This window comes from Topomyia yanbarensis, chromosome 3 (assembly GCF_030247195.1).
Source record: "Topomyia yanbarensis strain Yona2022 chromosome 3, ASM3024719v1, whole genome shotgun sequence".
NCBI classification, from domain to species: Eukaryota; Metazoa; Arthropoda; class Insecta; order Diptera; family Culicidae; genus Topomyia; species Topomyia yanbarensis.
In genome coordinates, this window is record NC_080672.1 from 38,366,182 (window position 1) to 38,377,808 (window position 11,627).

Below are 11,627 nucleotides of genomic sequence, written 5' to 3' on the forward strand. Positions count from 1 at the left end.
GTCAAACGAAGTTCATCCGGCTCAATTTGTGGGGTTATGTCGGTTGGTGTAACACCTAATTGTAATTAGGGTGTCCAGATTGAATTTATTTCGGTACACGAAACCCACTAAGCATTGCATGGGCTTCCTCTTGCACTTCCCCTCATGATCATTTGGCTGCACTTGTTGACAGTCCGTTTGGCTGCAATTTTTGACACTTCGCTAGTCTGTGTATTTCTTTTTACTTAAATTTAGGCACTTTTGAGTTGCACGTCGCTTTCGCACTTAAATTAAACTCAAGGTTGAGTTATGGTTTTTGCCGTAGTTAAATGGAAACTACCTTCAACACGGTTTACCTACACTGAAAAAAATCCAAACGTTAATTCTATTTGCTTCAAACCGCTTAAAATTCATATGAAGAAGAAATGCTATTGTTATCATGCGCACATATACCTTCTATGTGTCAACCGTATAACCTGTGTATGCACACACATAAGTTATATGTGCATATTGTTATAGAATGGGGTTTTATGTGCCTAATAGTTATGAAATGTGAATGCAAGATTAATATTTCTTGTAAATACACACAAGGTTTATGTACCAGCAAATAGTGTCATGCCTCCGTCAATTGCAAAAATCTATGTCGGTCAAACCAATTGGAATTTGATTCGGAATCCTGAATGGAGTCAGTATGGATTCCAACTCAAAAACCATTTCTGATGATTTACAGCCATAGATGTAATGTATTGCCAAAGGATTTTGGTTTGTTTGCCTCACCAAATACCTAACCTCAACCGGTTTTTGCAGTGCAAAATGTTTTGTTTTCCTCGCGAAATAATTCGGCACCGTTCCTTTTTTACCGGGAATAGAAAGGTTGATGCTGGTATAGGGTTGCCAGCGGGGACTTACGACGTCTCGGAATTCCCTACACGGAAACGAAAAACTACCTAAAATTGAGTTCCTTTGACTCAATCTCGTGGGGGAAGTTAAAATTAGGTAAACCGTGTTGAAGGTAGTTTCCATTTAACCACGGCAAAAATTACAACTCATTGATAGGTTTTTTATACTCAAATTTAAGTTGAATTTACCTAATTTTGAGTATACCCCAAACAACTCAAAAGTACCTTCCTCCACGGAAGACCTCGACTGAGTCGAATCTCTCGTTTTGTTTTTGAAAACATTAATAAGTGCGAAAGCGACGCACAACTCAAAAGTAAGTTAAAAGAACTTATTCTGCAGGTTGTTTTATTTAACCGTGTAATAAACGTCTTATTATGATCCAAGAGCCTAAGGACCTGTTCAGAGAATCATCCAAAGAATATGTGGAATCGTTGGATCCTAAGAGAAGAGAAGACAATCGCGTAGCTAATTTGATCCAGTCCTAACCTCAATATTGAACCAGCTTCTGATTGGTCATTTTGCCAGTCATAAGCGTTCATTATATTTACAATCGGGATGGAAAACAGTGCTGCTGAATCTATTCTGGTTATTTGTCATACACATCAACATTTCGTGCAAATTGAATAAAAGACCTGAATGACGATATAGTTACGTGTATTGTTAAGAGACATGAATAAATATTTAATTTAATTTTTAAATGCAGCTAGCATTGTAAATTCTTGGTAGACGTGCGATCTTTTAGGTACAATTACTTTCGGCAATTGTAAAAAGCATTCAAAGGGAATCTGGCAACGATGAACGCTTGTTGTCTTCAGATTTATGGCAGGGCCAAGACGAGAAAATTAAGAAGAACAAGAAGCCTGTTGTCGTCTCTTCTCTTAGGTTGAATCTAAGACAAGACGTGACAATCGGCTTACTTACTTCGGCATTATTCTTTTCGCTCATTTTCACCCGGCTGAAATCTTCTGAACAGTGTTGCTATTTTTATCAATGAAAATGGAGTCTTGTTAATTTATTTTATGCTGGAAATATTTTGTATCTATAATCCACTACATATGATGAAGGGCACCGTCTTTCCATGTATTTAGTAAGGTTTGATGAAGCCATTATCTGAAAAAAATTTAGATTATGATGTGGTTTCTGTCTTATTTTTGTAAAAGTTAATCAACCACGTATACGGTAAATGCATGATAAATACTTGTTTCACTTTGCCGCGCAATTTCTGTCCAATTTAATCATTTTTACTTTTTTAACGGTAATAATTTTATTTGTCAAAAGTAATGACAATCTTTCCTATAAATATAGCAACTCTGCCAAACATCATTTCGCTATCCCTGTAGTAACATTGCGTACGGTGAAAAAAGTCAGAATCAACCAATCAGAAGCTGGACCGTTCTGACGTAAAATCGGCCCCCTTTATTGTCACGTCTTGTCTTAGCCTTGGATTATATGGGTTAAAGTTCGTGTATAATTTTTTATTAGGGTTTCTCTGTTGAAATTTCAACAAAAAAAAACTTTCCGGAGATAATCCCAATTGCAAGCGACAGATTTTCACTAACGATCTCGCAGTTATTGAAATGGTCCAATAAGCAAATGAGAACCTCTGTTCGCATTCTCTTTCAGCAACTACACTAAATGAGTATTATGCCAAACGTTCATTATGTCAAATGGTCTTATGCCGAACGACTTAATGGGGTACAATTATTCCAATTTTCGGAACACTCAAATGGCCAGATCAAATGGTTATTAGCTCCACAAACAATATGCCAAATCTGGGCTTTTCCGATAGCTCTAGTTCGCTCACAAGATTTTATAAATTTCTATGGTAAAATAAATGGAGAATCGGTAATAGAAAGTACAAAATTCAATAAAAACTCACAGTAACTCTAACTACCTCAAAATTTAAGACTATGTAACTTTTTAATTACGAGCAACTTTCAACAAGTTGCATATTGATGTGAGATTACCAAACAAAAGGTCGAGATTTTTTTTCGAAAATATCCTTTTCTAAACATGTGCGAGAAAGTACCAAAAAATATTTGTGCCAGTTTATTAGGTATTCTTTCGACGAGCATATTGGCCAAAAAATAAGCAGCAAACATAGAAGCAACCGAGGTATTAGCCATGTTGAACCATGTTGAATAAGTTTGACAAAATACATGTATTGCAATAATGTCCCACATTAAATTACGCGTCATTTTGTTTGGGTTTTCCAAACACGTCCATTCGAATCCATCCGGAGTATGAGTCGTTTTCGGGCTCACATGAAACAACTGATTTCAAGTCGGAATCAATTGTTTTGAGTCACAACCCTGACAGACACCAGAGAGAATTTCGGTTTGTTTGACTGGATTGGATCGAACCACATAGTCCCTCATTCTCCCGAGCCGTGCTTCTCCCGGTGCAGAGGCGACGCGTGGTTCCACCGTCAACCTGTTCAATATACCACCGAGACCCTTAAAAGTCACAATCGCCTCTATGAGACGTATCTCTTCTGCTGATTCTTTTGTCGTCGATTTCATGCAACATCTAACGAATAGGACCAATAAAAAATATTCGTTGACAGAAAATTTCGCTGGACAAATTTGTTGTCAAATCCCACCAGTGAATTGTCCGACAAACTTCTTGTAGAATGCTTAATTTACCATAGAAAATGAACAAAAAATATATAACATATCCGAGAAGGTTGCCACTTAATTAGAATAGAAAAAGATTTCTTAATAAAAAATAAGCAATACAAGCATGTATAAAGAGATTAAAACTTATATATCGTTGTATGATTTGAATTAACTTGCAATGTAAAATCTTATTTTCTCTACACCGAGAATAATTCGTCCTTCTGTTTAAGATGGATTGAAACATTTGTCAACCGGTTTGAGAAAATACCTTAATTCTTTCAAATATGATAGAAATTTGAATGTTCATTAAATCCAGAAAACTTATTTTCTTTGCAAATTATCGTAGGAAACAGTTAACATCCACGCGTCCATGATTAGAACAACCCCTGATTTGAGTTTGTCTGTCTGTAAATGCAAAGATCAAACGATTTCTTTGACGCAAAAGTAGACGGTTCTTTATTATGGTTGAACCAACCAAATACATACGCGCTTGTAACTAGTATGTCCCAGGGGCAGAAACATTTTGTTAGGCTTCCCAAAAAAAGCGTTCAACCAACAGCTATGAACGTACGGCGCAAGGTGTTCGAAAATTTTAAAGCTTTCTCGTTTTGCACACAGTTCCAACGCCCAAATATACATCGCAGCAATGTACGCTGGTTCAATATTTGATTTGAACCGGTGCAAAAGAGAATAGAAAGAGCCTCGCCCATGACACTCGCGCTGCTATTTCAGCCGTCGCTCATGCAGCTGCTCCCTCTAGAGCATGCGGTGAGAGTACGAGATGCGTGCATGTTTCTGGTTGAACCGGTCATAGGAAAGCAGAAAATTGTTGAATTCTACTCGCTGGAGACGCTGGGTTGATTTATCGCTCAGATCAAATTATCGCACTTCATAGTTTTGAAATTATTACTTTCATTAAAAATAGTTTGCGTGCTACTGCTGTAATGTTTACTCAAAAGTGGTTTGGGTCGTCTGATTGTTCCTACCTGTTCAGTGAACAGGTTGAACGTACCGACGCGTCGCCTCTGTCCCGGTGTTTGGATAATTCGTATTTCCTGGTAAATCGTTTCCCGCAGATATCACATTTGAACGGTCGCTCACCGGTATGATATCGCCTGTGCTGCGTCATAGAAGACCCAGTATTGAATCCTTTGCCACACACATCGCACGTGTAGCGATAATCACCTGTGCGAAAGAATATATGTTAAATTAATACATTTTCCGCTGAGTAACGGTGAAACTGTATGCCACTCACCGCTGTGTTTGGACAGATGATTCATTCGGCTATCGTATCTGGCGAATGTCATACCGCAGATATCGCAACTGAAGGGCCGTTCGCCGCTATGTATCCGTGCGTGTTCGTTAAGGTTTTTCTTATATACAAATTGTTTTCCACAAAACTGGCACTCATATGGCCGTATAGAAGATGCTGTCTCCAGATTGTTGACATCGTTCTGCGAGTTAGTTGCCAGTTGTTTCTCGCTAAAAGAATTCACAGCCGTTAGTATACTGGTTAATGACAGCAAGTAAAAATCAGACTAACATTCGGTCTGAAGCTACATAATTAAAACATAACGGCCTTACCTGTTAGATGGGTCATTAGTCTGCTTATGTTTGTGTCCTAACAAACGAGGACGGTTATTAAATCCTTTGCCACATACATCACACTTGAACCGGTAGGCACCAGTATGAGTGGCCATGTGTGCATTTATTTTAGTTTTCTTGGGAAAATTCTTGCCGCACACGGTACACGTATAAGGCCAATTACCCGTATGAACGCACATGTGTTCGTTTAACTCACCTTTAGAGTTGAAACCTTTGGGACACACGGTGCACTTGTATGGCCGCTCATTAGAGTGTATATTTCGATGGACAGAAACGCCGGAATTGGTACCGAACGTTTTACCGCAGATATCGCAATAGAAGGGCTTTTCGTTACAATGTACCCGCAGTATGTGCTCGACAAGGGGCCCTTTGTAGCGGTATCTTCTCCCACAAAATTCGCATTCGTGTTGCCGTGTGGAGATTGAAGAAATAGGTGCTGCCTGTAAGGTTTTCGGTGAATCCCCGTTGTTCTGTACGCCATCCTTCGTTTGATAATCGAGTATTTTCTCGCTGTAAGCATTAGAAACTGTTACGCTCAAAAAATTTTGCAGTTTAGTAGCTCTCTAGTAAAGAGTACGAAAATCTGTTAGTTTACACTGTGCGTCAGGTCTCGGTTAGAGTTAACAATTAACATTAGGAGCGAATACTGATGAAAAGTTACGGATTTCGAAGAAAATGCCCTGCCGCCGACATTGCAGCTGAAGGGCCATCTGGTGCGATGTGTATGTTTGGCAAGTAGATTCTTAGACCTAAATCGTTTATCATAAAGCTCGGATTCGGGCGACCGTATAGAATCGCATGTTCAAATAGATGATATCGACACAGATCTTTCATTAGGGCCTAAGTCGCAATGTACTCAAATGGAGAAAAATCAGTTTCAATATTCGGCGATGCTTTTCTAAATGTAGTTTTTTATTGTAGGTATAAATTACTTTATGGCCATGTTTTTCCGGAAGCATCTTTGGTTAAACCTTATGACAATATAACAAAGAATTTAATTCCTATGTGCTTTGAGTGGGTAGAAACTAAAAAAAATGCTTACGCCCAATTTGCATCCCAGTCGTGATTTCGCCCTTCAGCAACCACCATTTGCGAAAGGGCTAAACCGTTTACATAATTTTCAGAAGGGCGCGGTAAATGGGCTAAACTGACTCTGTCTTGCTGGGTAGGGCTGGGTAAATGGGCGAGCTTGACAGTATACTTTTTAATAGGGCTCAGCAAATGGGCGCATAGAAACCCAATGTAAATGAAAGGGCGCGTACATCTTTTCTTCAAATTTCATGAAAATATCGAAATATTCAAATGTTTATGGGCAACAACTATCGAGTAGACATGATCATAGTAGATATTGCTTATCGTTTATATAATAGAACCGCCGTTTAAAGAATAATTTTGTGAATAATAACCGTACGCCCGGTTCTGTCTAAAAATGTAAGTTTAGCCTTTATATTCCATATGAGAGGAAGGGCCTAAGTCGAAACCTCGAAGAAAATGCATGTTTCGCCGTTTTGTTTTCTTTAATTATAAATCTAACTAAAAACCATTTTAACTAATTTTCACCTCAATCTTGTAGTATTTTTGTTGCATAATGTCATAATAGCGAAAACGCAGTTTGTTTACATTTGCGATTTAAGCCCTAATGAAAGATCTATGTCGATATCTGTAAGTAGTTTATTATATTTCTGTTGCACAACGCGTCACAGGCATGGTAGGAAAACAGCATGCTCTCACTTCAAATGTAGCGGGTCTTTTTTTAGCAAACTAGAGCTAATGCAGCTAACGTTACAACTTACCTTTTATATGACCCATTGAATCTTCTGGTAACGAATGTTGGTTGCTCTGAGTTAGGGCCGTTGATGTTTATATTTTCTGGGCCATAATCCGTAGTTGAGTTAGCGCAATTTTGTACTTCATTTTCCGTTGCTTTCGCTGTAGTAATTCCTCCTTGCCTCACGCTTTCTATTTTTTGAACGTCATCATCTATTACCTTATTATTAGAATGCTGAGTTCTTGGAAGATCGAAATCTTCATTGTCTATCTTTATATCCAAAGATAACTCCATGTCGCCATTTAAAAAATAATAGAAATTTTCAAAGTTTCTTCATATTAATTTTCTAATGTAATTTTTCTAATGTAAAACTTTCCATAACATTTCTCCTTGTCCTGACAAAAGGTTTATCCACCTCGTTCGATTAATAAATTACAAATTACAAACAAAGCCAAGACGGCATTTAAAACTTTTGTTTACCATTTACAGCGGCCCACATACAATATTTGAGATACACCGAGCAAAATTTACATTGAATTTCCATAAAAACGTCTTATGACTTTCAGACATAAGGATTTTAAATGGATTTTATAAATCTGTCTTACACTGAAAAGAACGACGTGGTATTTGTAACTATTTAGTCATGGTTGAAAAAAACATTTACAGCAAAAAGTTAAATCTACCATGAATGATTTTTACGCTACCAGAAAGTGCTTAAAACTACCATGCGGTTCGAAGAAACACTCATGGTAGCTTTTACTATTTTGTATATTAAGCTTAATCTTTATTCCATGGTTAAAACAACTACTTAAATTTTCAATTTAACTGTGCTTCTAGTTTCGATTTGCTATAGCTCTGCCATCTTGTACCATTTGTACCACGAGTATGGTAATAATGAAAGGATTTACCAGTGTTTTTCAACTGAACACAACTCATTTTTAAAATTACTATGAACATGGTCAGACCAAATACAAATATGTATTTGGTCAGACTGTCCGCCATATTTTTTAATAAATTAGTTTGTTTCGCAAATTGCGGTTTTTGGAAACGAAAGCGGGTGAAGTAAACGCATTAGTAAACGGACACGTTTCTGATTCGTAATTTATCATCGGTAAGTCTAAGAATAACAAAAATGAATTCCGAGTGTTAAAATTATTTAATTTTTAATTGGTTCTGAAGCATTATAAACCTGTTGAGCCCTCGACTCTGCAGAGTCAATCGACATATGCTATTTGTACCGGTAAGTCTTTATTATTTATATATGATGAACTGCGTATAGGTAGTATGGATTTTATTTTTAGGTCATAATGCTGTACAGTTCCGGACCTGAAAAGCTATACTTAAAAGGCGCTCAGCGATATGTTATTGGTGGCCCAAATATTTCTCTATGCAAATCGTGACGCGATGCATGCTATCAGCGAGTGCTACCATTATTAAAACTTTACGATTTCCATGCGAATTTCTGATGTGTTAATCAATAATAAATAATAGAAATTAATACCAACGATATACGTTTTTAATTTAATTACAAAATACTGGTATACCGCATATACTATAGCATTACTATAAAGTGGTAAACAACAATAGTAATTTAAACCAGCTACCAATTTTCAAAAGCACCATGTTTATGGTAATTCTGACCATTGAATAAAAATGGAGACATTGCAAAAATTACTATTGTGCCACCATGAAATGGTAAGAAATACCATATCTCTAGGTCGGATTGGAAATGGTACAGATGACAGGAAACATACTCAAGTCAACCTGATATATTGTCTACCAAAATTCACTAGTACAGTCTTTTTAATTTAACCCCCTAATATAGTAGTTTTCACCACGGTGTTCGTTTCAGTGTATGATTTGGAGGGGAAATTTTCCAAATCCATCTCTTATTATTTTCATAAGACAGTCTTATGAAATTTATGAAAATATCCGAATGAACGCCATAGGTGCCCATTTACGAAAATTGCTGACATTTATAAGTAGAAAACATAGTAGCAATATGAATGAAATTCATTACAATGTTCGAATGAATGCCATAAGTTTTTTATTTATGGATATTATTGTGCATTTATATAAAAAAAAGAACATGGCTGACATTTCTCGAGCATTTGTAGTAGACAAAAAATCAACAGTAAAAATCAACCTTTATTAGGTTTTACACCAACCGACATAACCCCACAAAATGAGCCGAATGAACTTCGTTTAACAATTCTCGGTGGTTTGTTTACATGGGAGTTACGTGAGTTTGAATGTAACAGATGGCCACCCGTTGCACTCCAACTCACGCAACTGACAAAGTAAACAAATCACTGAGAATTGTCAAACATGAACGTCATTCCTCATGAGTTCATTCGTGTGGTCATCTTGTAGAACTCAATTCGGGACAAATTAACCGCCAAGTATAGATCCCTTCAGAAGATTGAAGAGAAAACTCTCCTTAAATATTAAAATTTGTACATAATGAGCAACGCTTCGTCAATATTTCTTGGGAAACTGGGCTTAGACAACTGGGAAACTGGACTTGACAACTGAATGATAATAATTGTTACTTCTCAAATGATTTTGATTATTATAAAATACGCGTCAGACACTAATTATATGCACAACATTTCATTTCAAATAATCGGATATCTTCTGTAAAAATCATAACCATGTAAACAGATTTAATGCTCACAGTAATTTATTCAATAACATAAAAACAATTTAAAAATTGTTGCAATTTGACTGAAAATCTCACTTCTTTTGTTTCAAACAGCGGTAATCAAAAAGTGCTGAAACTATTAACTCCTGGTCGGCCGTCCAGGCCAGTACTGAATTCATAAGAAACAATTATGAACTTTTCACAAAAGTGACGTTTATGAAAAACAAAACACAATTTTATAGAATCAATAACAGATCTCATATGGGTTTCATGAGAAAAACTTATGAAATTCTTAAAGGCATATATTGGAGCGAAGTCATAAGACTGTTTTATGAAAAACATTATTTGTACGTCTATGGAGTGCATGAATAAAGATCAATGAATTCATAAGCCTGCCTATGACATTCTAAAGCGTTCAATGACATCGTCAGAAGGTTGGTTCATATGCCGAGACTTATGAAATTCTCAGATGCTTTTTGCTCAGTGTAGTACTAAAGAGTATTGACAAAAGTATTGAAAGAGAATGCGGCAGTGTCATTCAAATCCAAAAGCACTCTATAAATAATTCAGTTTAATTTTACGTGAACTCTCACGTTAATTTGCAATTATATTAGTGTTAACGAAAACCTGCAGAGACGAAGTCGAAACGTAAATTCCATAACTAATTTAGTTATAGGTTTTGTGCTCTTCACGCGCAAAGACAGTTCTAAACAATTTCTTCCTTACCGCCCGGAGGTCGCGCAAATGGCTCACTGAACGAGGACCCGCTGGTGCCGTAAGACGATTTCGCTAGATTTTCGAAGCAGCGTGCACTCAGTGCACTAGCGCGACTGCCGGAAGGTTAATGGAGAAAAAATAGTTTTAACCAAAATTGTTCTCCACTAAGGAGAAATATAGCATAGCCCATAGGCCTTCCCCAGGACTCATGTCTAAGCCCTCTTCTCTACAATTTTTACGTGAATGACATTGATGAATCTCTTGTCGGATCCTGCATGCTAAAGGCATGTTCAGGAGCGTTTTATTTTGTATAGGAGTTTCAAAGTAGAACTGGAACAGAAACATTCACATCCCCAGCAGAGCATTTTGTTTTATAATTTCGAACAGTTTTGTTTTAAAATTTAAAACTGTTATACGATGCCGTTCTATTTGTTACTGCTTTCAAAACACGTTTAGAACTGTGTTTTAAATACATGAAGAGTACTCAGCACAGACACTTAGGCCCGATAGCCCGGGGAAAAATAAATTTGAATGCAGTAACGCTGAAGGCATGGCTGAATAGAACACCCGCTAAAACTGCTGCTGGGGACAGCAAGTTCTAGTTTTAAAATTTTCAGTTTTATATTATAGAACTGTCAAAATTATGCATCTATAAATGAAACACTCCTGAACATGCCCTAAGGCAGCTTGCAGATGGTCTCTATTACAGGTCCCAAAGTCGTCGACTTTCAAGGACCTCTCCAAGATACCTTGGACAATTTGTCTGCTTGGGCTCTCCAGCTGGGTATCGAGTTCTCTACGGAGAAAACTGAGCTAGTCGTATTTTCTAGGAAGCTTGAACCAGCGAAACTACAGATTCAGTTAATGGATAAAACTATTGATCAGGTTTCAACATTCAAATATCTCGGGGTCTGGTTCACAGAACACAGAAATGCCAACATATGATCAATTTTCTCCGGACAATAACTGGAACATGGTGAGGTGCCCACCCAGGAGACCTGATCAAGTTATACCAAACAACGATATTGTCGGTGATGGAGTACGGGTGTTTCTGTTTCCGCTCCGCTGCGAACATACACTTCATCAAACTAGAGAGAATCGAGTATCGTTGCTTGCTCATTGCCTTCGGTTGCATGCACTCAACCTATACGATGAGTCTCGAAGTGCTGGCGGGCGTTCTCCCGCTAAAAAATCGATTTTGGGAACTCTCATATCGATTGCTCATTCGTTGCGGCATTCTGAATCCGTTGGTGATTGAAAACTTCGAGAAGCTACGCGAGCTTAATTCTCAAACCCGATTTATATCCTTGTATTTCGACTACATGGCACAGAGCATCAATCCTTCTTCGTATAATCCCAACCGCGTCCGTCTCCTAGATACTTCTGTATTCTTCGA

At 37.3% G+C, this 11,627-nt stretch overlaps 1 protein-coding gene across 2 annotated transcripts; it reads right to left on the reverse strand.

Moving 5' to 3' along the window:
• Positions 1-8: 8 nt before the first annotated feature.
• On the reverse strand, positions 9-7,378 carry LOC131689366 (gastrula zinc finger protein XlCGF8.2DB-like). Of its 2 annotated transcripts, XM_058974414.1 has the most exons (5): positions 6,896-7,378; positions 5,082-5,612; positions 4,753-4,979; positions 4,599-4,682; positions 9-1,989 (listed from the first exon to the last, which is right to left on the reverse strand). In XM_058974414.1, the coding sequence occupies exons 1-5, from the start codon at positions 7,162-7,164 to the stop codon at positions 1,964-1,966; spliced, it is 1,137 nt and encodes a 378-aa protein (XP_058830397.1). In that variant the 5' UTR covers positions 7,165-7,378; the 3' UTR covers positions 9-1,963. The 2 variants fall into 2 exon arrangements, with proteins under 2 accessions (XP_058830397.1, XP_058830396.1); XM_058974413.1 differs by lacking the exon at positions 9-1,989 and having other exon boundaries at positions 2,000-4,682.
• Positions 7,379-11,627: the final 4,249 nt, after the last annotated feature.

What these genes read in the sequence shown, in the direction of transcription:
- LOC131689366 (XM_058974413.1), bottom strand. Translation starts at nt 7,164, where the DNA reads ATGGAGTTATCTTTGGATATAAAGATAGACAATGAAGATTTCGATCTT. An exon ending in TTCAATGGGTCATATAAAAG is followed by an intron (nt 5,613 to 6,895) that starts GTAAGTTGTAAC and finishes TAATGCTTACAG; the next exon opens with CGAGAAAATACTCGATTATC. An exon ending in ACTAATGACCCATCTAACAG is followed by an intron (nt 4,980 to 5,081) that starts GTAAGGCCGTTA and finishes GAATTCTTTTAG; the next exon opens with CGAGAAACAACTGGCAACTA.